The sequence below is a fragment of the Aythya marila genome (genome assembly GCF_965140915.1).
Source record: "Aythya marila genome assembly, chromosome: 11".
NCBI classification, from domain to species: Eukaryota; Metazoa; Chordata; class Aves; order Anseriformes; family Anatidae; genus Aythya; species Aythya marila.
The window spans coordinates 9392592-9415848 of record NC_139052.1 but is presented as its reverse complement, the minus strand read 5'-3'; the positions used below and the strand labels follow the sequence as shown (position 1 = coordinate 9415848).

Here is a 23257-nt window from a genome sequence, read left to right as displayed (position 1 = left end):
GTCCGTATGGAATGGTTTTTATTACAGTTTTAATCTCACAGTCGGTAGCATTACATGAGAATAAAGCACTGGACAGGACTGGAAAAAAGGCCTCTGGAGACAGCATGCAAACATTGCAACGAGTTTAAAGCAAAACAACCCAAAAAAGCATCGGGGGGGGGACGCCGCCGCGCTCTCCTGGCTGGGCGGCGAGTCCGGCGTCTCCCCGTGAACCATCACTTCTGTCGTCGGGGTTTCCTTTCCTTCGCGCGTGTCCGTTTCATTGGCTTATTTATTTTATTATTATTCTTCTTTATTAACCTTCTCCTCTCGTTCTCAATCTCTCTCCCTTTTTTTTTTTTTTTTTCTTCTTTTTAATTACATTAAAAAATAAGATTCGTACTTTAGTAAAACACCTAGCGCTCAGCCAGGCGCCCTGCTTGAAATAATAAAAAAAAAACAAAACGAAAAACAAACAAACAAAAACAGACAACCAAAAAAAAAAAATAATAAAACAACCCCCCAAAACTGAGACCAAACGAACAAAAAAATTAAAAAATAAAAACCACCCCAAAATCCAAAAAAAAAAAAAAAAAGCCTGGGAGACCAAAAATGAACCTGACGGGGGGGGAAAAAAAAAGGGGGGGGGGGATTTGGAAGTTTGGAAGCGACCGGGAGGCTGGTGCGAGGAGGAAAAAAAGGAGGGGGGGACACCAGGCACCCCCGGGCCCCCCTCCCGGCCGCTCCTGCCGCCGCGTGGGTGCCCCCGAAGCCCCCCGGGGTGGGCTGGGGGAGCCGGGGCCGCCCGGCCGGCGGGGGCTCGCCCCCTGGCGCTGCTGGGGGGGGGTGGGGGCCGCCCCCAGAGCCCCCCCTCACAGGTAGAGCTCCTTCTCTTTGATATGCACTAGCTGTTCGCGGAGCTGGTGGAAGGACGGCCGGTGGCCGGGGTCCAGGGTCCAGCACTTCTTCATCACCTCGTAGACGATGGCGGGGCAGCCGTCGGGGGCGTCCATCTTGTAGCCCTTCTCCACGCGGGGCACCACGTCCTTCAGGGGCTGCGGGGACACGGGGGGGACAAGGGGGGGCTCAGGGTGCTGCCCCGATCCCAAAAACAGGGGGAGGAGGAGCTGGGGGGCTGCTCCCCGAAAATCGGGCACTTACGATTCGCGGATAAGGCACTCGCCCGAAGGAGTAGATTTCCCAGAGGAGGATCCCGAAGCTCCACACGTCCGACTTGGTGGAGAATTTCTGGGGAGAAAGGGGGTGGGAGAGGCCCCGTCAGTGGGCAGGGGGGTGTGGGGTGGGGGTGCGGTGCCGTCCCCTCTCCCACCTTTTCTCGAAGCGCCTCGGGCGCCGTCCACTTCACCGGCAGCTTCCCCGTGTCCTGCGTGGACGACGCCTCCTTGGTGAGCCCGAAGTCGCTGACCTTGGCGATGTTGTCCTCCGACACCAGCACGTTCCTCGCCGCCAGGTCCCGGTGCACGAAGTTGTTGGCCTCCAGGTACTCCATGGCCTCGCACACGTCTCTGGCGGGGCCGGGGGAGGGCGTCGGGAGGAGGGACGCGGCCCCAAAAAGGGCGCGCTCCCCTCGCCCCTCTTCCCAGCAGTGCGCCCGGGGTGTGGGGTGGGATGGGCAGGAGGAGCCCCATGGCCCCGTGTCCGTGTTCCCACGTCCCTGTGTCCCCACAGCCCCATGTCTGATGTCCTCGTGTCCCCACGTTACTGTGTCCCCGTATCTGTACGTCCCCATGTCCCCGTGTCTCCATATCCGTATGTCCCTATGTCTCCGTGTCCCCACAATCCCCATGTCCCATGTCATGTCCCCACATCCCCGTGTCCCCATATCCATACATCTCCACGTCCCTGTGTCCCCGTATCTGTATGTCCCCATATCCCCATGTCCCACATCATGTCCCCGTGTCCCCATATCTGTACATCCCCATGTCCCTATGTCCCCATATCCATATGACCCCATGTACCCACATCTGTATGTCCCCATGTCCCTGTATCCCCATATCCGTATGTCCCCATGTCTCCGTGTCCCCACATCCCCACGTCCCCTTATCTGTATGTCCCCATATCCCTGTGTCTGATGTCCTCGTGTTCCCATGTCTATACATCCCCGTGTCCCCATATCCGTACATCCCCATGTCCCTGTGTCCCCATATCCTCATATTCCCACGTCCCCATATCCATACATCCCCATGTCCCCGCGTCCCCACGTCCCCCCCCAGCCCCCTGCACCCCCCCTTGCACTCACAAGGAGAACTTGAGCAGGCACTCCGCGCCCAGCACCGACCTCCCGCGCGACCGCAGGTAATCCACTAGGCTGCCCTGGAGGCACAGAGAGCAACAGTGCCACCCCCCACCCCAAAACGCCCCCCCACCACCCCAAAACAGGCCCCTGGGGACAGGGGCAGGACAGCAGAGCCAGGACACAGCCCTGGAGCTCCCAGGGACGGGGACAGCCCCAGAGCAAGGGGAAAGGGGGTGAAGGAGCAGGGTGGGAGCGTGGGGCTGGGCTCTGCACCCCCCGGGACCCCCCCGGGGCCTGGCCTCACCTTGGCCATGTACTCGGTGACGATGTAGAGGCCGCTCTTCTCCTCCACGATCACCCCCAGCAGCTGCACCAGGTTGCTGTGGCGGAGCTGCCTGCGCGGGGCAGGGGGGCTCAGGGCAGGGCCGCCCCGAGCCCCGTGTGTCCCCCCCTGGTGTCCCCGTGTCCCCCCCCCCGGCCGTACTCACGTCATCACCGACGCCTCCGCCAGGAACGCCTGCGCCGTGGCGTCGTTTTTAATGCACTTGACGGCCACCTTGTTCCCCCGGTAATCGCCCAGCATCACGTCTGCGGGGCGGGAGGGACGGGCATGGGGGGGACGGGGACAAGCCGTGCGTCCCCCCCCTCCAGCCCCAGCACCCAGACCCCAAAGCATCGCCCCCGTGTGGGGCCGCATCGGGGACAGGGGGCTGCTCACCTCCAAACTCCCCTTTGCCGATGATCTGCAGCAGCTTGAGGTCCTTCATGTTGAGGGCCCAACCGCCTTTTTTTTTTTGGGGGGGGGAAGGAAATTCCTTAATTTCCTTTTTTTGGGGGTGTGCAGGGACGGGGACGGGAGCAGGGGGGGGGGCACAGCCACTCACTGCGGGAGAACTCGTCCTGTGCTGCCACCGTGCCCTCCATCACCTTGGGCTTGATGAGGCGCGTGCACAGCCCGTCCGCGTCCGTGGTGTAATGCTGGGGGGGGGACACCGGGCTGTCACCGCGGGGACGTGGCGAGGGGCTGGGGGGGCACTAACGGGGCCGTGCCGGGCTCTGAGGTCCCACCAGGTGGCAGCACGAGGCCGTGAATGGGACCAGCAGGGGCTTGGGGGGATCAGTCCCAAAGCAACCCCCTTGGGGTCCCTCTGGGGCTCGGGGTGGGGTGTCCCCATCCCTCCTCCTGCCCCCATCTCCCCCCATGGCCAGTCCCGACGCACCCCATGGGTCCCACTGGGGCTTTGGGAGGGTGTCCCCATCCCTCCTCCTTCCCCCATCTCCCCCCTTAGCCAGTCCCGACTCACCCCACGGGGTCCCACAGGCTTTTGGGGCACGGCCCCACAGCCCCTCCAAGCCGCGCGCCCCCCCCGCTCACCTCCACCAGCTGCATGAGGTTCTCGAAGTAGACCTCCTCGTCGATGCTGAGCTTGCTGGAGGAGTAGATGATGCGGTAGTGCTCCACCTTGCCCTCGCAGCTGACGCACAGCGTGTAGTCCCCCGGGTAGTTGGTGCTCTCCCGCACCAGGAACAGCCCCGTCTCGGGGGGGTACAGCAGCCGCTCCGCCTGCTCCCGCGTGATCTTCCCGTGAAACCACCTGCATCGGGACCGGGACAGGCGGGTCGAGGGGTATTCGGGACCCCCCCACCCCCCTGGGCAGCCCCTTTTTTTGCCCCGTTCTTTGTGGGTACTCACGGCATGAGGCTGAGCTTGATGCCGGCCTTCACTCCCTCCCGCTTCTGCACGTAGTTGGCGGGGATGATGCCCTCCTGCCCCACCTTGTTCTTCGCCTTGTACCAGTTGGGGTCCTGCGGGGACAGCGCTGGGGTCACGGCGAGCCCGCAGCCCCTCCGGGGGGGTCACCCTGCCGGTCATCAGCAGCACCCAGCCCCGAATTTCTCTCCATCCTCCCCCACCGAGCCGCCCGAGCCACTTCCCTTCCGGGGCAGCGTTAACTAACGAGGCCGTGAGTTAATTAACCCAACGCCTGGCCCCGTTCCCAGCCCGTGGGGACAGCGGAGCCACGCGGGGACGCCCAGGCGGGATCCCAACCGCAGGCTCCCCGCCCGCGGCACCCGGACATGGGCACGGGGGGGACCCCGCGCGACCCCCCCAGGGGGGTTGGGGTCCTGGGGGGGCTTTACCTTGGTGACCGCGACGATGGTGAGGACGTCCCCCTTGCTGAAGGGCAGGTCCTGCTCGGCGGTGCCGTGGAAGTTGTACTTGGCGATGCACTCCGTACCGGACGGCCACACGGCCTGGGGGGGGCCAAACGGGGTGGGTGTGAGCCCCCTGTTTGGGGGACGCCCCCCACCCCAAGTGCTGCTCGGCCCTGCATGGTGCTCACCTGCATCCCTGACATCTTCTCAGGGGGGTCGGGGGCGCGAATCTCACGGGAGGGACACGTCACTCGGTACCATGAGACCTGCGGGGGGAAAGGGGCCGCTGAGAAGCCCTACGGGGTTGGGTTGGGAATCTCCGCTCCCAGAAGGGGTTTTTGGAGCAGCTTCTGCCCCAAAAAAAACCCAAACCCAACCCCAAAATGCGAAGGAGCAGAAAGCCACGGGAGATGGAGCACAGAGCATCCCTGCAGGACGCTGCGGGGAGAGGAGAGTCCCGCGAGGAGCAGCCCCAGGATAAATCGGAGAGCATCGCACAGCGCCGTTGCTAAAAGGTTTGAGGAAAAAAGAATCAAATCCCATTTCCCGCAGGGTAAAACCCATCGGCGCCCCGGGCGTGGGTGCAGCCTTGTCCCCCGCGGGGTCCCGGGCCGGGCCGCATCCTGCCCCGCGCGTGGGAGGGGAACAAGCCCGGCTTTATCCTCGCCGGCCGGCGGATGAAGTCAGCGGCCCCAGAATCAAACGGGGCCTTTTTGGGCTGAAACTCGGGGGCCTCTCCCTGGGAGGGGATGGTCAGAGCGGACGGGAGGGTCCCCCGAGCCGTATGGGGTCCTCGGTGGGGGATTCCCCCCCTTGTCACCGAGCCGGCAGCACCAAAATAACCCCGTGCCGATTCAGCGCCGCGAGCGGCCACCGCTCCCAGCAGCCACCAGCAGCTAAAAATATTTCGGGAAGGAGGAACCGAAAGCGGGGGCAAGGCCCGCGGAGCCGTGAGGAGGAAGAAGATAAGGGGCAGAGCAGCGGGGAGGAAGAGCTGGGGTGCGGACGTGGCCCCATCCGCCACCGCCCTCGCCACGTTTTCAGGGGGTCCGGAGAGGCGCTGAGCACCGTGCCCACCGTGGGAAGGGATTTGGGGTCACCGTGCCCATCACTGTGGCACCGGGCCCCGCACGGCGTGTAGGTTTTCCTCCCGGCCACGCTGCCAGTTTTGGGGCCGTCCCAGCGGCCTGGTGCTGGGTGCACAGAAGCGTCCCGAGATCGAGCTCTCAGGCTGCGTCATTTCCTCGCCACCCCCCCCGAACCCCCCCCGCGCGCTGCTGTTCCTCATCCTGCTGCCCCGAGCCTGCGCCGTGGCGGCCGAGAGCGAGCTCCTGGGGATGCTGCCACAGGGGGGGGTCACCCCTGGGACCCCCCCGTGCGCCCCGTCCCATCTGTCCCACTGCTGGGGGGGTGCTGCAGGAGCTGGGGGGGCATCGCGGGGAGCGCTGCGCCCCACAGCAGCCCCGCCTTCGCCCGCCATCCACACCCTCGTGCTTCTGCACCTGCTCGAGCTTGGTTTTCGGGCTGATTTTTGGTTAAACCCCGAGGCGGGACGTTTCGGGAAAGGGGCCGGGCACCAACAGTGCGAAACGCAACGCGACAACAGCGGGGAGGGAACCGCCGAGCACACGGCGGGCTGCTGCTCAAGCCCCCTTTACACAAAGCTGCCTTTTTTCCCCCCATTTGCTGCAATTTCAGCTTTTTTTTTTTTTGCCCTCTGCCGAGAAGGAACCACCACTTCCACCGCCCTCGTTCCACTCGCCCTGAAACGACCTCACCAGCAGGAGCCGGACCCAGTCCCCTCTTTGGGGACTTTGGGGGGGGGACGTGTCCGGCCGCACGGGGCTGCACGCCACAGGGCAGGCCCGATTCCCACGGGAGCCCTGCAGCCGTGCACGGCCGCAGAAGGAATTTCCCATTTCTGGCTTTTTCGCCCCCGTTCTCCAGCTGTTGCTCAAGAGCATCCCCCGAGCGTGGTCAGCGGTCCCCAGCGGCTCGCCGCGCGGTGAGCATAACGGAACCGAAGGGAAGAAGGGGGCAGGAAGGAGGCTTTGGCTCGGATTTGGCTCCAGCTGCACAGTCCTGCCCCGTGGGAAATGGTTCGGGGGGTTCCCTGCACGGCTCCGGGCGCTTCCCGTCCCGGGGATGTGATTTGGTCCCGGCGAGGCTCCTGGTACCCGGCTGCGGATGCTTCTGCAGAGCCCTCGATGCACGTCCCTCGTGTCCCCACAGGCTGTGAGCACCCATGGGTGCCACCCGGGAGGCAGCCAGGGCACCCGAGGAGGTGCCAGGAGCGGGGAGTGGGATCGCCCCGACCCCTGCCTTCCTCTTCCACGTCCCAGCGCTCGCCGTCTTCCTCCCAAGGGTCCTTCTTGAGCAGCAGGTTCATTTTTTATCAGCACCCCATTCCTGCTTCAAAGCCAAGGCTGGAGACTTCGTGACACGCACGTGCCCTGAGCGAGGAGCTATGGGGCCGCTCCCAGCCGGCCCCAAAACACCCTGATGCCTCCGTGGGATGGTGAGCAGCTCCAGGTCGGAGCAGAGCTCCTTGGGAACCAGACTTTGTGGCCGGCAGCCTCCTCACGCTGCTGTCTGTTGGAGAAATCGAGCCTCTTTTTGAGGTGTCGTGACGCAAACGGTGCCCGGAGCGCTGGGCTTTGCTCCTCGTTTTTGGGGGATTTGGGGAGCTTGGTTGCCCCATCCTGGACCTGGGCACACCGAGCTGCCCCCTGCTCTGGGCTCGAGCATCCTCGGCGCTGCTTGGCACAAAAAGCTCGGTCTGGGGTTCTTCAGCACCCTGATAATCCAACGGGCTCTCGGCGGCGGCACAAGGCAGGGAAATCTCCGTCCTCATCAAGCATCAGCACTTCTCCTCTCCTTGGGGACGCAGAATGCTCCTCAACTGCTAGGTCTCCCCGCAGGAGCCACACGGGGCTGAAACCACTGCACCTCCGAGGATCCAAGCACTGCTCTGGCAGCAGGGAGACGCAAAAAGGTGAAAAGCCAGGAAAAAATCCTCCCAGCTGGGGCTTTGTGCTAGGAGAGCCGCTCGCCTCCGCGCGCGATGCTCCTTCCCGCAGCGCCGGAGGAAGCTGCCTTTCCCACAGCCCCGTGACCTCCCGGAGGAGCTGCTGCCGGCCTGTCCCTGCGCTGCGGGGCCGGGACGAGGCCGTTTGGCAGAAAGCTGCAGCGTGGATGTTAAAGGAAGAGTCGCTCGCACGGGGAAGGCTTCCCTGCGCATCCACCCTGCTCGGCAAAATCCCTCCAGCCTCCAGCGCAACGCCTCCCCGCGCTCGACCCGGGCCTCTTCAAACTTCAAAAAAAACACCAGCAGCCCAAAAACAGACAACATCCTCACTCTCTCCAAGAGATCTTATCGACTGTTATTACAAGTAACACCTACGATTACCATAATCGAAAGAAAAACGTTCCTCCTTTATCTCATCAGCGACTTGGCTGCGCTCTTGCAGACGGTTTCGCTGCTCCAACTGCCTGGGCACCGAGCGGCGGGCCCCGAGAGAGGAAAGGGGGTGTTGTTCCTTTTCTATTGCTTTTTTTAAAAGAGAAGAAAAAAAAAAATGAGAGAGAGAGAGAGAGAGACACGGTGTTGCTGTCAAACCACAAAAGGCGCCTGGGGGATAGTCAGGGGCAGGTGGAGGCCCTGTGAGCGCTCGAGATGCTGCTCTGAGCCTCCACGGCACGGCGGGGGCTTTCCTGCTCCTTTTCTCCTGCAAAACCGGAGTGGTGCCACCGGACCCGATCATCCCAGAAATTCCTGCTGCCGGGTGGCGGTGGGGGACAGCGGGATGGACGGCACGGGAGGGCGTCCCGCGGGGTTTATCGTGACGCCGCTCGCTGTCGCGAGGCTTCGCGCTGCGTCGCTGCCATCCTTCCACCACCCGAGCCTCTTCTGCTCCCCGTCCTCAAACTCCATCCTCGGCGGGGCGGGATCCTCGGGGACCTCCTCCATCCGCGGAGCCTTGGGGATGCTCTCCGGGATCCGCACCCGTGGGTGCATGGGTGACTCCGGCGGGGTCGAAGCGAGGCCGGTGCTGTCTGGACAGAGGCTGGCAGCCTCCTCCTCTGCCTCCTCGGCCCCTGCTGCTCTCGGCGAGCACACCACAGACCGCAGCCGACCCTCCAGCACCTCTCCAACCCTTCGCACCTGCGGCGCAACACCGGGCACCCACCGTGGCCACCACCAAGCGCCTCCCCAGCGCCCCACCGAGCAAAACCCTCAGCCTCCTGCCTGCCCCCCTGACCCCCCCTGTGCTCGCAGCCCCCCTCGGCTCCCCGGGGGCCATCCCTCAGCCCCCCCCCGGTCCCCTCCGGTCCCCCCCGGTCCCTCCCGGCCCCTCCCCGCCGCCGCCTGCGGTGATGCCGGGGTGGCCGTGGGGGGGTCGCACGGTGCCCAGCCCACCCCCAGCCCCTCTCCCAGCCCCGGGGGGGGGCTCCCCGCAGCCGGTACTCACCTCCCCGCGGAGGCCCCGAGGGAGGGGTCGAGGCCGGGCAGGGGGCCGGGGCCGGGCAGGGGCTCAGCCCGCCGCCGGGTACTCCATGCGGTGCCGCCGGGGGCCTCCGGGCTCGGGGGAGGGGGGCGGAAGGGGCGGAGGAAGGCGAGCGGCAGCCCGGCGGCTCCCAGCCCCGCCGAGCCCGGCGGGGAGACGACGGGGACGGGGAGGCCGGGACGGGCCGGGACGAGGCGCGCCCCGCTCCGGGGAGGGGGCTCCGGGGGAACCGGGAGGGCTCCGGGGGGCGCCCACGGGGACCGGGAGCCGCGCTCGGGGCCGCGGGGGGGTCCGGCCCGCTCCGGCCCGGGCCTGGCGGGGAGGAAGCGGCGGCCGGAATCGGGGAGCCCGGAGCACGGCGCCTGCGCCGCGCCCGGGGCCGGCCTCCGCCGCCGAGGCCCCGCCGCGCCCCCTGCCGGGCACCGGCACCGCCAGCGCCGGGCCCCGGGGCGGGAGCCCCCGCTGGGAGCCGTGAGGCAGCGCCCCGGGGCTCCTCAGGCTGCCCTCGGTCCCCTCCCGCATCGCCTTGGTGCCCTTCTTACACCGCCTTGGTTCCCTTCACCACCTTCACCACCTTCATCGCCTTCATCCCCTTCATCACCCTGACTCCCCTCATCACCCTCATGCCCTTCTTCGTCACCCCCATTCCCTTCGTCCTCACTGTTATCCCCTTCTCACGTCGCCTTCATCCCCTTCATCACCCTCACTGCCCTCTTACATCTCCTTTGCTCCCTTCTTACGTTGCCTTTCATCCCTCCTCCCATCACCTTCTCTCCTGTCTTACATTATCTTTACTCCCTTACACATCTTTACCCCCTTCTTACATCGCTTTTGGCCTCTTCTCCATCACCATTGATCCCCTCTTACACTGTCTTTACTCCCTTCTTACATCACCTTTGGTCCCTTCTTCATCACTTTTGGCCCTTTGGCTCCCTTCTCACCCCATCCTCACCCCTCCATCCACCATCTGTGCTCCCCCGTACACCATCCCCTGTACTCGGCTCTGGTGAGGCCGCCCCTCGAGTGCTGGGTTCAGTTTTGGGCCCCTCGCTACAAGGACATCGAGGTCTCGGAGTGTGTCCAGAGCTGGTGCAGGGCCTGGAGCACAAGGCCTGTGAGGGGCAGCTGAGGGAGCTGAGGGGTTTGGGCTGGGGAAGAGGAGGCTCAGGGAAGCTTTTTTGCTCCCTAAAGGAGGCTGTGGGGGGCTGGGGCCGGCCTCTTCTCACAGAGAACCGACATTAAGACCGTAGGGGACCGCCTGGATGCGTGCACACGTGGGGGGTGAGAGCAGCCCTGCAGAAAAAGGTTTTGGGGTTCTGCTCGGTGTCAGGCTGGATCCCAGTTGCTGGTGTGCTCTGGCTGCCAAAATCCCAACCGTGCCCTGGGGCTGCGACAGGACCCAAGGGAACGGCATGGAGCCGTGGCAGGGCAGCTTCTGAAAGAAAACAAACCAAAAAGGAAAAAAAAAAAAAATCGAAGAAAATGGGCCGATTCGCAAGAAAAGATGCTTGTCACTTCCTGCCCCGTGCGGCGAGGCGCCACAGCCATGTAGGGCCAAGCAGGAAGCCTGGGCACGGCGCTCACAGCCCCCTGGGACCCCCCAAATCCCAGTTCTCGTGTCCTCACTGGGGTGGGCACTGGGCTCAGGTGACCCCTGAGGGGGCAGGAGGGGACAGTGGGGACACGCTGGCTCTGGGGACACGGTGCTGGCAGCTCTGCCTGCAGACCAAGGATGATGCCACCGTGCCGTGGGGGATCCCCGTGGATTTTCCTGCGCCGAGCACGATGTCCCCAGGGATGCTGAGCGGGTGCAGGACGGGTCCTGCTCCCCTGCATCGCCTTTTTGCTGCCGGTTCCTGCCCAGCCGCCGAGCAGAGCGGTGCTGGGAGGAAATGAAAGCGGCTGGTGTGGCTGCCTGCACCAGAAAGGCAGCTGCGGATGCAGGCACAGACCCGTGCGGGATCCTCTGCACCCTGCCCAGGGCAGAAGCGCTGCAAGAGGAGCAAGCAACTCACCTGCAGGCTGAGAAAAAAAGACACAAAATCCCCAAAGGAAAGCAAGCCCGGCTGGTCCTGCAGCACCCAGAGCTCCAGGGGCGGTGGGGATGTGGGGTCCAGACCCTGCCGGGTTCCCCCTCCCCAAATGAGCATCCCCCTAAAAAATAAAACCTCGGGGAGGCAAGGCGCCCCGTGCGCACCAGAGCTGCTGTGAGAGATCCACACGAGGGCGTTCACGTCCCAAAGCCAGCGCAGAGGGGACAGAAGTGCTCCGGGAGGGGACGAAAAAGCTTCGGGAGCGATTTAGGATCCCGCACCGCCCTGCCTGGTGCTGTGCCCTGCTGGCATTCAGTCCTGTCCATCGGGGGGCTTCTCCCCCGCTGCTGGCCCCCAAATCCCTCTTTGGGATCTTGCCCTCATTTCAAAGCCTCCCCTCGTGCCCAGGAGGGTTTTAATTAAAGGAGAAAGGGTTGGGGACCCTGCCCCCCAGCCCCTGAGCTGGTTTTGGGGACCTGCGGCATCCCTGTCCCACACCTTTCTCCCCTCCTTTCCTCCCCTCGTGGCTGGGGGCTTTGCCGTGGGGGTTCCCCCCGTGTCGGATTTGGGGTGCGGGGAAGGGGAGGAGAGGCAGGATGGGGGACAGTCCCCGCAGCCCCCCTGTCTCGGGCAGATCTGTGCCATCAGGGGACTGCCACCAGCCTCGAGGACAGGCAGCCAAAGGGAGGTAGCACAAAGGTGGGTGACAGCTGGGGAACGCGCTTAAACCCCCAGCCAGGTTTCAGCACCATCCCCAACTACTCAGAAGCTGTGGTTTTATTCCCCCTTGGCAGAAATTTGCAAGTTTGGCCGTTTCTTACAGGCACCCAGGAGCTGATCCCCGTGGGGAGGCGGTTGCTGCTAACAGCTCCCCTGGGAATGAGCAAACAGCCAAGGGAACGAAGGAGCCAGCTGCAAGAAGACTGGAAATAGGTTGGAAATACGGGATGGGCTTTAACAAGGAGGGTCACTGAGTGTGGGAGCAAGCCCTCCGTCCCCTTCCTCTCCCCCTAAAGCAGGACCCGCAGTTTCCCACTGCAATTTAGCTTCTCCAAGAGTTTCCATCCCCGCTGGAGGTGTCCCTGTGGCTTCCAGGGACCTCCACCGTGGCAGGGGGGAGCGGAGCTGCCATCACTCAGCCTGCTGACTCACTTTAAAACCTCCCATAAAAGCAAGTGATAAAAGCTGCCCCGGCTTATCGCGGTTCCGGTTCCCATAAAGAAATCACAGCACTTGCAAGCTACCTGGGGAGTAAGCGGAGGCTTTAATTGAGGAAGATCATTAGGGAAGAGACGGAGATAGGGGATGTGTGCAATCGGGGCCGTCGTGGCAGTGATCAATGGATCTGCTTATCGGGAGCTGGCGGGGAAGGGGAGAAAGGGGAGAGTGTGTGGGTGCAGCACGGGGCACCTTGTGGGATGGGAACTGCCACGAGTGTGCAAGGAGATGTGTGCGTGCTCCCGGCCAAAATGGGGGCTCTGGGGGCTCCCCGTGCCCCTTGGTGTCCCGTGTGGGATGCTGCCATCGAAGGGAGAAAGATGGAGCCCCATAAAACCGTGCATTTCACCTCCATCAGCATGAAGAGGAGGGCTGGGTGGGAAGCCTGCCCAGTTTTCTCCCCTCCAACCCTATCCCTTCCTTCACCATCCTGGCATGGGGGTAACTTTTCTGCTTTTTCTCATTTTTCTCCTTTTTTCACCTCCCTTTTTTTTTTTTTTTTTTTCCCTGATCTCCAGTGCCAGGCTCTGCAGTCTGTCAGCGGTGACCCTGGGGGAGGCAATCAGAGGAGACCTTCCACCAACAAGGGGCTGTTTCACTCAGTAACGTTAATATTAATCTGCTTATCTGCCCCGGGGCTGTAAACCACTCATCTCCAAAGGGAAAAAAAAACTACCCCTCTGTTCTTTATTTCTCTCTACTGATTGCGGGCCTTATCAGCAGCCACCGCTGGGACTCAGGGCAGTGGAGTCACGCGATGGCTCCAGCCACCGGGGCTCTGGTCCTGCACCAGCACCGGAGTCATGGGTCCAAGTCCACGGGAAGCTCCCCACCCCATGGCGTGACACGCGGCCGGGGTGGCCCTGGTGGTCTTGCAAAGCACCAGGCTGAACACCGAGACGCCCAGCCCCATGTCCGTGCTGGATTCGGGATGTCCCACGAGTCTATTGCCTTTACCTACACCCCTGTGGGATGTAGGGGATGTGCAATTTGGCCAACAGATCTCATGCCTTGTCCTAAACCATCCTTCCACACTTTGCCTGAGCTCAGCCCCATCCCTCCAGCTGTGGTTTGGATCTCGTGGAAGCACAGAGAGACAAAGAGCTACTCCCTTGCTTGTTTAACGGGTCCGAACACCTCCCTGCTCTTGCTGGAATCTCCCCCAAGCTCTTGGGCAATCGGCTTCCCCGTTTCCTTCCCTTTTGTTTTTTCTCCCTTCTTGGAAGTTTTTGTGCAATGCAGGGTTGTGTGCGTGCAACTGCTGGGGCCTGGCATTCGGACCTGGAGGGAGCTCTCATCGGCCAGGGTTTGGGATCCTGGCCCATGGGAACAGCTTCAAGAGCTGTGTGTTGCACTCATTGTTGTTCCCATATGGCTGCCTGTTGGCCTTGGTGGGCCTTCTCCTCCAAAATGCTGGTCCCTGAAGAGCTCCTCCAGCCCAGCTCACCTTAACAACCCCTCTCGTTTTACTGAAAAATGAATCTGAGCAGCAGCAGAACCCCTGATATGCGAGGTTTTCTGGCAGATTCTCAAAGAGAGTTAAAGACAAACCTCCCCTGAATGGGGTCTTGGAGTGACATGACAACTCAGTTGGGCAATTAAAAACACACTGTGGACACAAGGAAACAAGTTCAGAGGACTTGGAGAAGTATTAGTGTTTTTCCAAGATGTTCTCCCAAAATCTCCAAGAGGAGCTTTGTGGTGCTAAGCCTAGACGCGATGGAATATCCAACAGCAGAAACGCCAGGAAATGAAAAGGGAGGAAAACGGTAGAAGGCAAACAAGATAAAAGGGGTGCTTCAATGGCTTCAGGTTATTGAGTGGCCCTGCAAGGTTGTGCCAGCCCCGGGGCTGGTACGAGGGCACCCACGGCTGGGGATGAGCCCGCTGCTCAGCTCAGGCTCGCCATGGGGAAGCGCTGCTTGACCTGGAAGTGCTCGCATCGCTTGTGCTTGAGGGACAGTCCGTAGCGCGGCGTCATGTCCACCTTCCTGCCGTCACGGACACTGAACTCCAGCTGCTGCAGCAAGGTGGTCAGGAAGAGGAAGACCTGCCTCCTGGCGATGAACTCCCCGATGCACCTCCTCTTCCCCAGGCCGAAGATCAGCACCTTCTCCCCGTCCTCTTTGTTCACCTCGGTCCCTTCGGCGTTGAGGAAACGCTCCGGGTTGAAAACGTGTGGGTCCTTCCAAAGTTTCCTGGGGTGGAGAAGGTCAGGTGCTGAGATGGAGTCTCCCGGCCATGTATGCAGGGGGGCTCTCCTGGGAGCCAGTTAGGATGTCCCTGGGTTTAGTAGATCCCTTACCCACCCCTTTTTCCCTTAAAGCAGGAGGTTTTCTGCCTCTGCAGGTACTCACTCGTCGTGGTTCACCTGCCACTGGTTGACGAACACGCAACGGCCCTTTGGGATGTAGTACCCATTCAGCACTGTGTCCTTGGTCGTGCTGGGGGGAGAAGAGAGGGCTGTGAGGTTTTGGAAAGCAAAAAGGCTCTTCCACATCCTCACAGACTCAACGTTTGCCCACGCTGCCCTGCACGAGAGCGGTGAGCTCCCTGTGTCCATGATGAAGCCATTATTGTACTAATTGATAGAATTTTCCCTGCTCTGCTGCTGGGCAGGCTGCACTGCGGGGCCTCAGGTCCTCCCCCCGGCAAACTCAGCCCGTCCCCACGCAGCACCTACCTGTGTGGGATGGTGAAGGGCAGGAAGGAAGAGTGCCTGAACACCTCCAGGATGAAGGCTTCCGTGTAGGGCAGCGTGCCTTGGTCCGACAGCCGCGGCCTCCTCTCCCGGCCGATGGTCTGATCTGTGGGAGGAGGGGAGGAGAAGCTGCTTGGGGCCAGCCCTCTCCTCACAGGTCCCAGCCCCAAAGAATCGGGTTCATCAGCTCACCCAGTTCGGCCTGGATCCTCTTCTGGATGTTGGGGTACGTCACCAGGTACATGAAGCACCAGGACAGGGAGTTTGTCACGCTTTCAAAGCCTGGGCGGAGAGGGGAGATCGTGCAGACCCCATGAGTGTCATGCACAACACGGGTTATGCATGACCCCATACGTGCTATGCTCGCTGCCAGACCGACACGTGGATGGCTAAGAAGGGAGAGGACATCCCGGGCACGCTGTAGGGCTTGGGTTTGTATCCTGTTGGAGGAAAGGAAGCTTTGCTAAAAGGTTCAGTTCTCATTTGTCCAGGATCGCCCTGGGGTTATGCCAGGTTTGTGTAAGATTTCAACTTCTTTGGAAGCGGGGGAGTTTCCACAGAGCTACTTAAGGGTGAATCAGGCAGCAGACATCTCCCTCAACCAGGAAAAGCCACCCTGACCAAGCTACCAACTGTGCCCCTGGTTTGTTCCTGAAGCTTCCTTCCAGACCTAATATCCCACATGGTCTCTGGGGGTGTCCTAAGAAGGTCCAGAGCAGGGAGGTGGGTGCTTGGACCCAAAGTGGCCACCTGGTGCTGGACAATTGGGGTCAGAGCTGTAAGGTGAGGAGCCTGAGGTGACCTGCCATAGCTGAGGGAGCAGCAGGGCAAGATACCTGCTCCGAAGAGGTCGTTGACCAGGTTGACAATCTTCTCATTAGGGATCCGTGCGGCGGTGCTGGCTTCTTTCTTATCCAGGCACTGCTCGATGAGGGAGTCGGTGATGTCTCGGATGTTGTCCTGAGGAAGAGAAGAGAAGAGAGGAGAGGAGAGGAGAGGAGAGGAGAGGAGAGGAGAGGAGAGGAGAGGAGAGGAGAGGAGAGGAGAGGAGAGGAGAGGAGAGGAGAGGAGAGGAGAGGAGAGGAGAGGAGAGGAGAGGAGAGGAGAGGAGAGGAGAGGAGAGGAGAGGAGAGGAGAGGAGAGGAGAGGAGAGGAGAGGAGAGGAGAGGAGAGGAGAGGAGAGGAGAGGAGAGGAGAAGCCAGTGGCCAAGCAGAGCGTTGGGTTACCAACTGGAGAACATCATCTTTCAACCCCTGTGGTGGTCCCTACTGATTTTGCAGCCAATGGAAATGAGGTGGCTCTGCAGGGCACCTGTGCAAGCAGCCTTGCTGACAGATCAGAATATTGCCCAACCAACTGCTCTTAGCACACAAGGCCACCAAGGAGCATGTGTACTGGCCCGCAACACGAAGAGGTTACAGCTGGACAGGCTGTACTCCTAGATGGAGCAATATCTGCAGGAACACCGATGGCCGTGGCCACTCAGGTGCGGGAGGACAACCAAGTCCCCATCGCAGAGTGGGACCCATCTCTGGGGCAGGCGGGGGTCCCCAAAGCTCTCACCTTGTCATAGGTCTCGTAGTGCTCCTTGACAATCGCCTGCAGGAAGCGCACGAACCGCTGGTTGTAATCTTTGAAGAGATCCATGGAGCGGCTGGGCAGGTAGCGCAGCAGCGGGATGAAGTCCGAGGGGTTGCCAGCAGCCGCCACCTCCCCGAACTTCTCGCTGTCGTTGACCAGGCTGAGCAGCTCCTGGTCGTTGTGGTCGTAGCGCTTGCCGAAGCACATGGCGCAGATGACGTTGGCCACCGAGACCACCAGGTAGCGGTACGGGTCGAAGCTCTGCTCCTCCTCCATCACCTGCAGGAACTTGGTGACCAGGTAGGCGGCCTCCTTGGAGACGTGCTCCTCCAGGAGGCAGCTGGAGGATGATGTGGAGCTGGCGGCGATGGAGAAAGTCTTCAGGGCATTCTGGGCCAGCTTGCGGCGCGCTTTCCACACTTCCCCCACCTCAGGGCTGAAGCCCAGGCTCTGCCCATCCGCGATGTGTCGGAAGCTGGGGAGGTCGGGGCGCCCCATGAAGTCCTCCCCTTGCCTCACCAGCGCCTGCCGCAGGGTGTCCAGCCCGCTCAGCACCAGCACGGGCTGGGTGCCGATGGCCACCTCCATCACGTCCCCGTACTTCTGGCTCAGCCGCGTCAGGGCCAGGTGCGGGTCCTTCCTCAGCTCCAGCACGTTGCCCACCACGGGGAGCCCGCGGGGACCCGGGGGGAGCTTCAGCCCCTTGGGCACGCGGCGCCGCAGGGGCTGGGCGAGCAGCAGGAGCAGGCAGAAGGCAGTGGCCACCAGCAGGACCCCGGTGGCCATGACGCTGCTGGGGCTCCCTGCCAGCCCCGTTGCAGCCTCCATCCCCGCTGCCATCTAGAAGGAGATATCGGGAAGCGAGGTGCAGGATTAGCACGGGGAACCCCAAAGAGCTCAGGGAGAGCCATAGCATGAATCCTCCCAGCCAGCTTTAAAACCTTCCACATCCGTGCTCAGAGCCACACACACACACGCCCCCGCCTACCTGCGGGTCCTCAGGTCACAGAGGGCTGGGGTCCCCGCAGAGCGAGGAGAAGGGGTCCCAAACCCCCGGATGGCTTCCTCTCCTCCTGCCTCCTGCTCCACTCAAGGCTTTAAACAAGCAGCCGGGTGCTTGCTTATCTGCTGGGTCACGGCGAGGAGGACCCACGGGACAGCTATCCATTAACAGAGGGGGCCGAGCCCCCGGAGCCAGCCCCGCAGCCCAGGGCAGACGTCCCCCAGCTCCAGCACGCCGCCGGGGAGGGGATGAGCAGGGTACTGGTGTCCCACGGTGGCAGGACCTCGCGGCCGGGGCCAGCCTCAGGTTAACGATTGGCCAGGGTTGCGTGAGAAGTCGCTGGCACGCTTCCTGACCACGGCACGCGACCGCCGCCTGGGCTCTGCCCCACGACCCTGTCCCCCCCCTCCAAAAAAAAAAAAAAAAACCCCGGTGGGGGACACGCAGGGTCCCGGCTCAGCCGGAGGGAGCGGGGCTGTTCGTTAGGTGGAGGGAATTTTTTTTTTTTTTCCTCCAAGTTTTCTTCCGTTCTTTGGAAAGCACGGGGGGAATCGTGCCCAGGTAGAAGCTGAGCTAATATTTAATAAAGGGCTTTCAACACCTGGCCCAAGCGGGATCATTAATGGCAGTGAGTAGGCTCATTAACGCTTGGCAGGGACAGTTACAAAACCCAGGCTGCTAAAATTCAGCCCAATAATTGCACACGCTGACGAGAGGCACCGTGCGGACGGCTCACGCGGGAGATGCCTCCCAGCCCTGCGTGGGGAGGACAGGACGCCTGTGGAGACACGGGGGATTCGCTCAAATACGTGGGAAACCCTAAAAAAAGAAAAAACAATAAATAAATAAAAGGCTTTGGGATGGCAAACACCCCAACGGCGTGGTGCGGGCGGTGGGCACGGGGGATGTGGGTGCTGAAAGGGCACGGCTGCAGCAGCTGTGGGCGTGCAAGGTGCGTGTGCACGGCGCTGTGCGGCAGCAGGAACCTATAGAGGTACCTATAGACAGAGAGGTGTGCTGCAGGGGGACGGGACTGCATGCCCTGCGTGTCCTGCATGCCCTGCATGTACTGCATGCCCTGCGTGTCCCCTGTCACCGGGACGTCCCCAAGCGTGGTGGCACTGCTGAGCCCCCCCATCCCCTTCTGGGGTCCCATGGGGGGGACACAAGTGGGACCGAGCCCCGTTACCCGCTGCGGGAGGAGGAGAAGGGGATGGAGCGGGGGGGGGGGGGGGGCGATCCTGCCCGGCGCCACCCTGACCCCGGGCCGGGCTCCTGGACGTGGGGCCACCGCCCTGGCCCTTTATAAGCCATTTCCCCCCCCCACACCCATAGCGTGACAACGAGTGACCATCCCAGGTCCGTCCCGGCCCCTTCGCACGCGATGCTGTCCCCTTGTCCCCCCCCCCCCCCTCCGCCCCCCGACGTGACCCCAGCCCCCGTTGTCCCCGGGGGCCGGGGCTGGGGGGGGGGACAGAGGGCACGGCGGCTTCTCACGCGAACCTGGACAATTTTTAACCCGCAAGCCCCGGCCGTGACCCCCTCCCCCGCCGCCCCCCCCCCTTCCCCACGACGTGGCCCCCCGTGGACCTGCCCCGCATCCCCCACGGGGGTCTTGGGGGGATCGGGCCGGATCCGGGACCCCCCTTTTAGGGCACGTCCAGGGTGGGGGAGCCCCGAGAGGTGCGGGACGGAGCCGGTGCGTGCGCCCCCCCCCCGCGTGTTGGCGGATCCCCGTGGGGCTGCGGCTCCTTTAAGCGGCTCCCCGGTGGCGTGCCAGGGTGCCCAAACCTCCCTCCCGCTTCGCACGCGATGTCCCCTCCTTGTCACCCCTCCCCCGGGACCTCCGTATCCCCCCCCCGGTGTCCCCGCAGCCCCCGGTGCCGCGCACGCCCCCGCCGCCGTGCCGCCCGCCCCGTCGGGGCGGCCCCCGGGGAGCGCTGAGGGGGGATGGAGGGGGGGGGGTCCCGTAAATCCCGGGGGGGCTGTTCGGGAGATTGGCCGCTCGGCAGCTTTGATTAGGCTTCGGTCACGTGGGGGGGAGGCGGCCCGGCCAATCAGAGCGGGAGGCGATGCATATAAAGCAGGGCCGGCGGGGCGCACGGTACCTGGCGGCGGGATCGGGCCCCCGAGGGAACGCTGCGCCCCGAGGTGAGCACCGCTGGGAGAGGGACCCCCCCCGAAAATCCCCGAAAACCCACCCTGACAGCATCCTGCTGAGAGCTAGCGCTTGTGGGGTGCAGGGGGGCTTCTGTAGGATCCTCGCTGCCCCCTCCCTAATTGCTGCCCTTCTCCCCTAGGATCCTCGATGGCAGCAGGGATGGAGACTGCGATGGGGCTGGTGGGGAGCGCCGGTGGTGTCTCAGCCACCGAGGTCCTGCTGGCAGCCACCGTCTTCTGCCTGCTCCTGCTGCTCACCCAGCCCCTGCGGCGCCGCGTGCCCAAGGGGCTGAAGCCCCCCCCGGGTCCCCGCGGGCTCCCCGTGGTGGGCAACGTGCTGGAGCTGAGGAAGGACCCGCACCTGGCCCTGACGAGGCTGAGCCAGAAGTACGGGGACGTGATGGAGGTGGCCATCGGCACCCAGCCCGTGCTGGTGCTGAGCGGGCTGGACACCCTGCGGCAGGCGCTGGTGAGGCAAGGGGAGGACTTCATGGGGCGCCCCGACCTCCCCAGCTTCCGACTCATCGCGAACGGGCAGAGCTTGGCCTTCAGCCCTGAGGCGGGGGATGCGTGGAAAGCGCGCCGCAAGCTGGCCCAGAACGCCCTGAAGACTTTCTCCATCGCCGCCAGCCCCGTGTCGTCCTCCAGCTGCCTCCTGGAGGAGCACGTCTCCAAGGAGGCCACCTACCTGGTCACCAAGTTCCTGCAGGTGATGGAGGAGGAGCAGAGCTTCGACCCGTGCCGCTACCTGGTGGTCTCGGTGGCCAACGTCATCTGCGCCATGTGCTTCGGCAAGCGCTACGACCACAACGACCAGGAGCTGCTCAGCCTGGTCAATGACAGCAACGAATTTGGGGAGGTGGCGGCTGCTGGCAACCCCTCGGACTTCATCCCGCTGCTGCGCTACCTGCCCAGCCGCACCATGGATCTCTTTAAGGACATCAACAGGCGCTTCAACGTGTTCATAGAGAAAATTGTCCAGGAGCATTACGCCACCTTTAACAAGGTAAGAGCTTGGACGCTGTTCTGGGGCAAAGCTTTCCCTCACTTCGCTGCTTGTTCTCTTATTGCATTCTTTTTGTCATGGTCCCATTCATTGAAATCATTAGAAGAGGGCACAGAAGTAGAGCTTTGTGCTTAATGAAATTGAGCTTCTGAGGAGGAAGCCCAAATCCAATTCTGCTGCTTATGGGATGTGGTAGAGCCTCTTGAGCTGCTGACTTTGCTGCAGCTGGTTCCCAGTTCCCTAACGGAGCTGATCCCACCAGCTTGGCTCTGCAGCCTGTCCTCCACCAAACCCCGCTGCCCCTTGCTGGGTGCTGAACCTGGCACCCCCCTGCCTCCAGCATCCCCCTTTGTGCTCGTGAGGGAAGGAAGAGCTGGTGCCTCCTGGAGCTGGGTAACGGGGGGTTTCACCTGCCCTGCTGCCTCTGACCCCTTGGCTCTTCCCCAGGAGCACATCAGGGACATCACAGACTCGCTGATCGGGCACTGCCAGGAGAGGAAGACGGCAGGGGAGGACACCAACCTCCAGCTCTCCAACCAGAGCATCATTGCCATTGTCAACGACCTCTTTGGGGCAGGTGAGGCCATCTCTGTGGGTGCAGCCCCCTCCCCTGGCTGAGCTGGGGGCTTTGGAGCTGATGCTGGGCTCACAGGCAGTCATGGGTACAGGAGGTGGCTTTTGAAGGGCAGCTGATGGGGGAAGCTCTCCCAGGCTGTGTGTCACCAGCCAACACATGCAGGGTGCTGGGATTTGTGAATATCCTGCCTTTCGGTAGCTAAATGCCTTTCTTTGTGTCCGTCCAGGCTTTGACACCGTGACAACCGCCCTGTCCTGGTGCCTCATGTATGCTGCTTCATACCCTGACATGCAGAAGAGGATCCAGGATGAGCTGGGTGAGCTGACGAGCCCGATTCTTTGGGGCTGGGACCTGTGAGGCGAGGGCTGGCCCCAAGCAGCTTCTCCTCCCACAGATCAGACTATCGGCAGGGAGAGGAGGCCACGGCTGTCGGACCGAGGCACGCTGCCCTACACGGAAGCCTTCATCCTGGAGATGTTCAGGCACTCTTCCTTCCTGCCCTTCACCATCCCACACAGGTAGGTGCTGAGTGGGGTTTTGGAGGTCCCAGCAAACAGCACCTCCAGAACTTGTGCTTGTTTCACCACGAGGCTGTGAGTTTCCTCTGAACCTCTCCCCTCTGCCTGTATTTCTTCCAGGACGACGAAAGCCACTGCTCTGAACGGCTACTACATCCCCAAGGACACCTGCGTGTTCGTCAACCAGTGGCAGGTGAACCACGACGAGTGAGTACACCACGGCGTTCCTGTTTGGGGTGCAGTCGGCTGGCTTGGGATGAAGATTGCACGGATCTGTCCTTAAAAGTCTGATCAAGTCCCAGACCGAGTGCTTTGGGTCAGAAGCTTTGCTCTGCAACAGGAGCATGGTCTTTCCCCATGTCTGAGCGGCAGTTCCTTGGTTAAGGTGCTGGAAAAATCCCTCAGGTCTCCATCCTTCCTTTGTCAAAGTTCCTGCCTGATTCCTGCGCTCCCATTTCAGCTGGAGGCACAGGACCTCTCTAGATGTTACGTGCTGATTTCAGCCGTCCGTGGTATCTGCGTAGGCAAACACAATCCGGGGCTGAAGTGGAGCCTTCAATGGGCTGAGCTGATAGGGGCTGACATGCAGCTGGCATTTCGAGTGGGGAACAGGGGCCACAGCAGGCTGCCAGCCTTTCAGGGTGGTGAAATGAGACAACATTGCAACACTCTGCACAAAGAGGGCTCTCTTTTTGCCTGCTGTCCCCAGCAGCTCGCTCAGGTCTCTCCTTTCTGCTGCAGGAAGCTCTGGCAGGACCCCTCCGCCTTCAAGCCTGAGCGGTTTCTCAACACAGCCGGGACCGAGATCAACAGGACGGAGAGCGACAAAGTGCTGACGTTTGGCCTGGGGAGGAGGCGCTGCATCGGCGAGTCCATCGGCCGCTGGGAGGTCTTCCTCTTCCTCACCACCCTGCTGCAGCAGCTGGAGTTCAGCCTGGCCCCCGGCGAGGCGGTGGACCTCACCCCTCAGTACGGGCTGACCATGAAGTACAAGAAGTGCGAGCGCTTCCAGATAAAGAGGCGCCTCCCCTCCAACGGCTCGCTGTGAGGCAGCGAAAAATAAAGGCGATAAATGACTTTTTGGGTCGGGCGCCTCCGCTTGTGCTCCCGGCGTGGAGCTGCTCCTGGTACCACCTTGCTTCACCACAGGCATCCTTGTGCTCAGGCTGAAGAGGAATTTGCACAACGAATCCCTGAGGGTTTGCACCCTGGAGGTGCCCTGAGGACTGGAAATGTGTGGTTTAGGTCATGCTGCTCACAGGTCATGGTGTTAGCTGCCCCCGAAGGAGAAGCCTCCTGGGCAATACCAAATGAACAAGAGCCAGGGATGCAAAGCGATGAGAGGCACAGTAAAATGCTTCTGGACTATGTATTTGCTGCTTCAACTAGTATTTTTCTAACAATAGATTGGTATATTCTGCCTAATAAGAAGAGGAGCAGATCGAGGGCTGCAGGAGATGCATGGAGCAAGTCTTCCTGGCACACGGAGCAGGAATTTGTGCTGCTTTCTGGGGGCTGCATGGAGATGCATCCATCTGCAGAGAGAAATGGCACAGGA

The 23257-nt window shown here is 62.1% G+C and overlaps 3 protein-coding genes across 4 annotated transcripts; 1 reads left to right on the top strand and 2 right to left on the bottom strand.

The window, feature by feature from the left end:
- On the bottom strand, positions 1-9260 carry CSK (C-terminal Src kinase). Of its 2 annotated transcripts, none has more exons than XM_082768710.1 (13): positions 8866-9260; positions 4582-4659; positions 4379-4492; positions 3930-4042; positions 3612-3831; positions 3121-3214; positions 2955-3020; positions 2725-2824; positions 2541-2631; positions 2240-2313; positions 1310-1505; positions 1141-1227; positions 1-1034 (listed from the first exon to the last, which is right to left on the bottom strand). In XM_082768710.1, the coding sequence occupies exons 2-13, from the start codon at positions 4594-4596 to the stop codon at positions 852-854; spliced, it is 1353 nt and encodes a 450-aa protein (XP_082624836.1). In that variant the 5' UTR covers positions 4597-4659; positions 8866-9260; the 3' UTR covers positions 1-851. The 2 variants fall into 2 exon arrangements, with proteins under 2 accessions (XP_082624836.1, XP_082624835.1); XM_082768709.1 differs by lacking the exon at positions 8866-9260 and adding an exon at positions 7803-7842.
- A 2931-nt stretch (positions 9261-12191) lies between these two features.
- LOC309882105 (cytochrome P450 1A5-like) lies at positions 12192-17682 on the bottom strand. Its single transcript, XM_082768795.1, has 7 exons — positions 17424-17682; positions 16418-17275; positions 15690-15813; positions 15046-15135; positions 14836-14959; positions 14510-14596; positions 12192-14350 (listed from the first exon to the last, which is right to left on the bottom strand). The coding sequence occupies exons 2-7, from the start codon at positions 17273-17275 to the stop codon at positions 14044-14046; spliced, it is 1590 nt and encodes a 529-aa protein (XP_082624921.1). The 5' UTR covers positions 17424-17682; the 3' UTR covers positions 12192-14043.
- A 2025-nt stretch (positions 17683-19707) lies between these two features.
- On the top strand, positions 19708-23257 carry LOC309882405 (cytochrome P450 1A4-like). The gene is made up of 6 exons (XM_082769482.1): positions 19708-20604; positions 21052-21181; positions 21408-21497; positions 21576-21699; positions 21820-21906; positions 22441-23257. Exons 1-6 carry the CDS (start codon positions 19747-19749, stop codon positions 22745-22747), a joined length of 1596 nt encoding a protein of 531 aa, XP_082625608.1. The 5' UTR covers positions 19708-19746; the 3' UTR covers positions 22748-23257.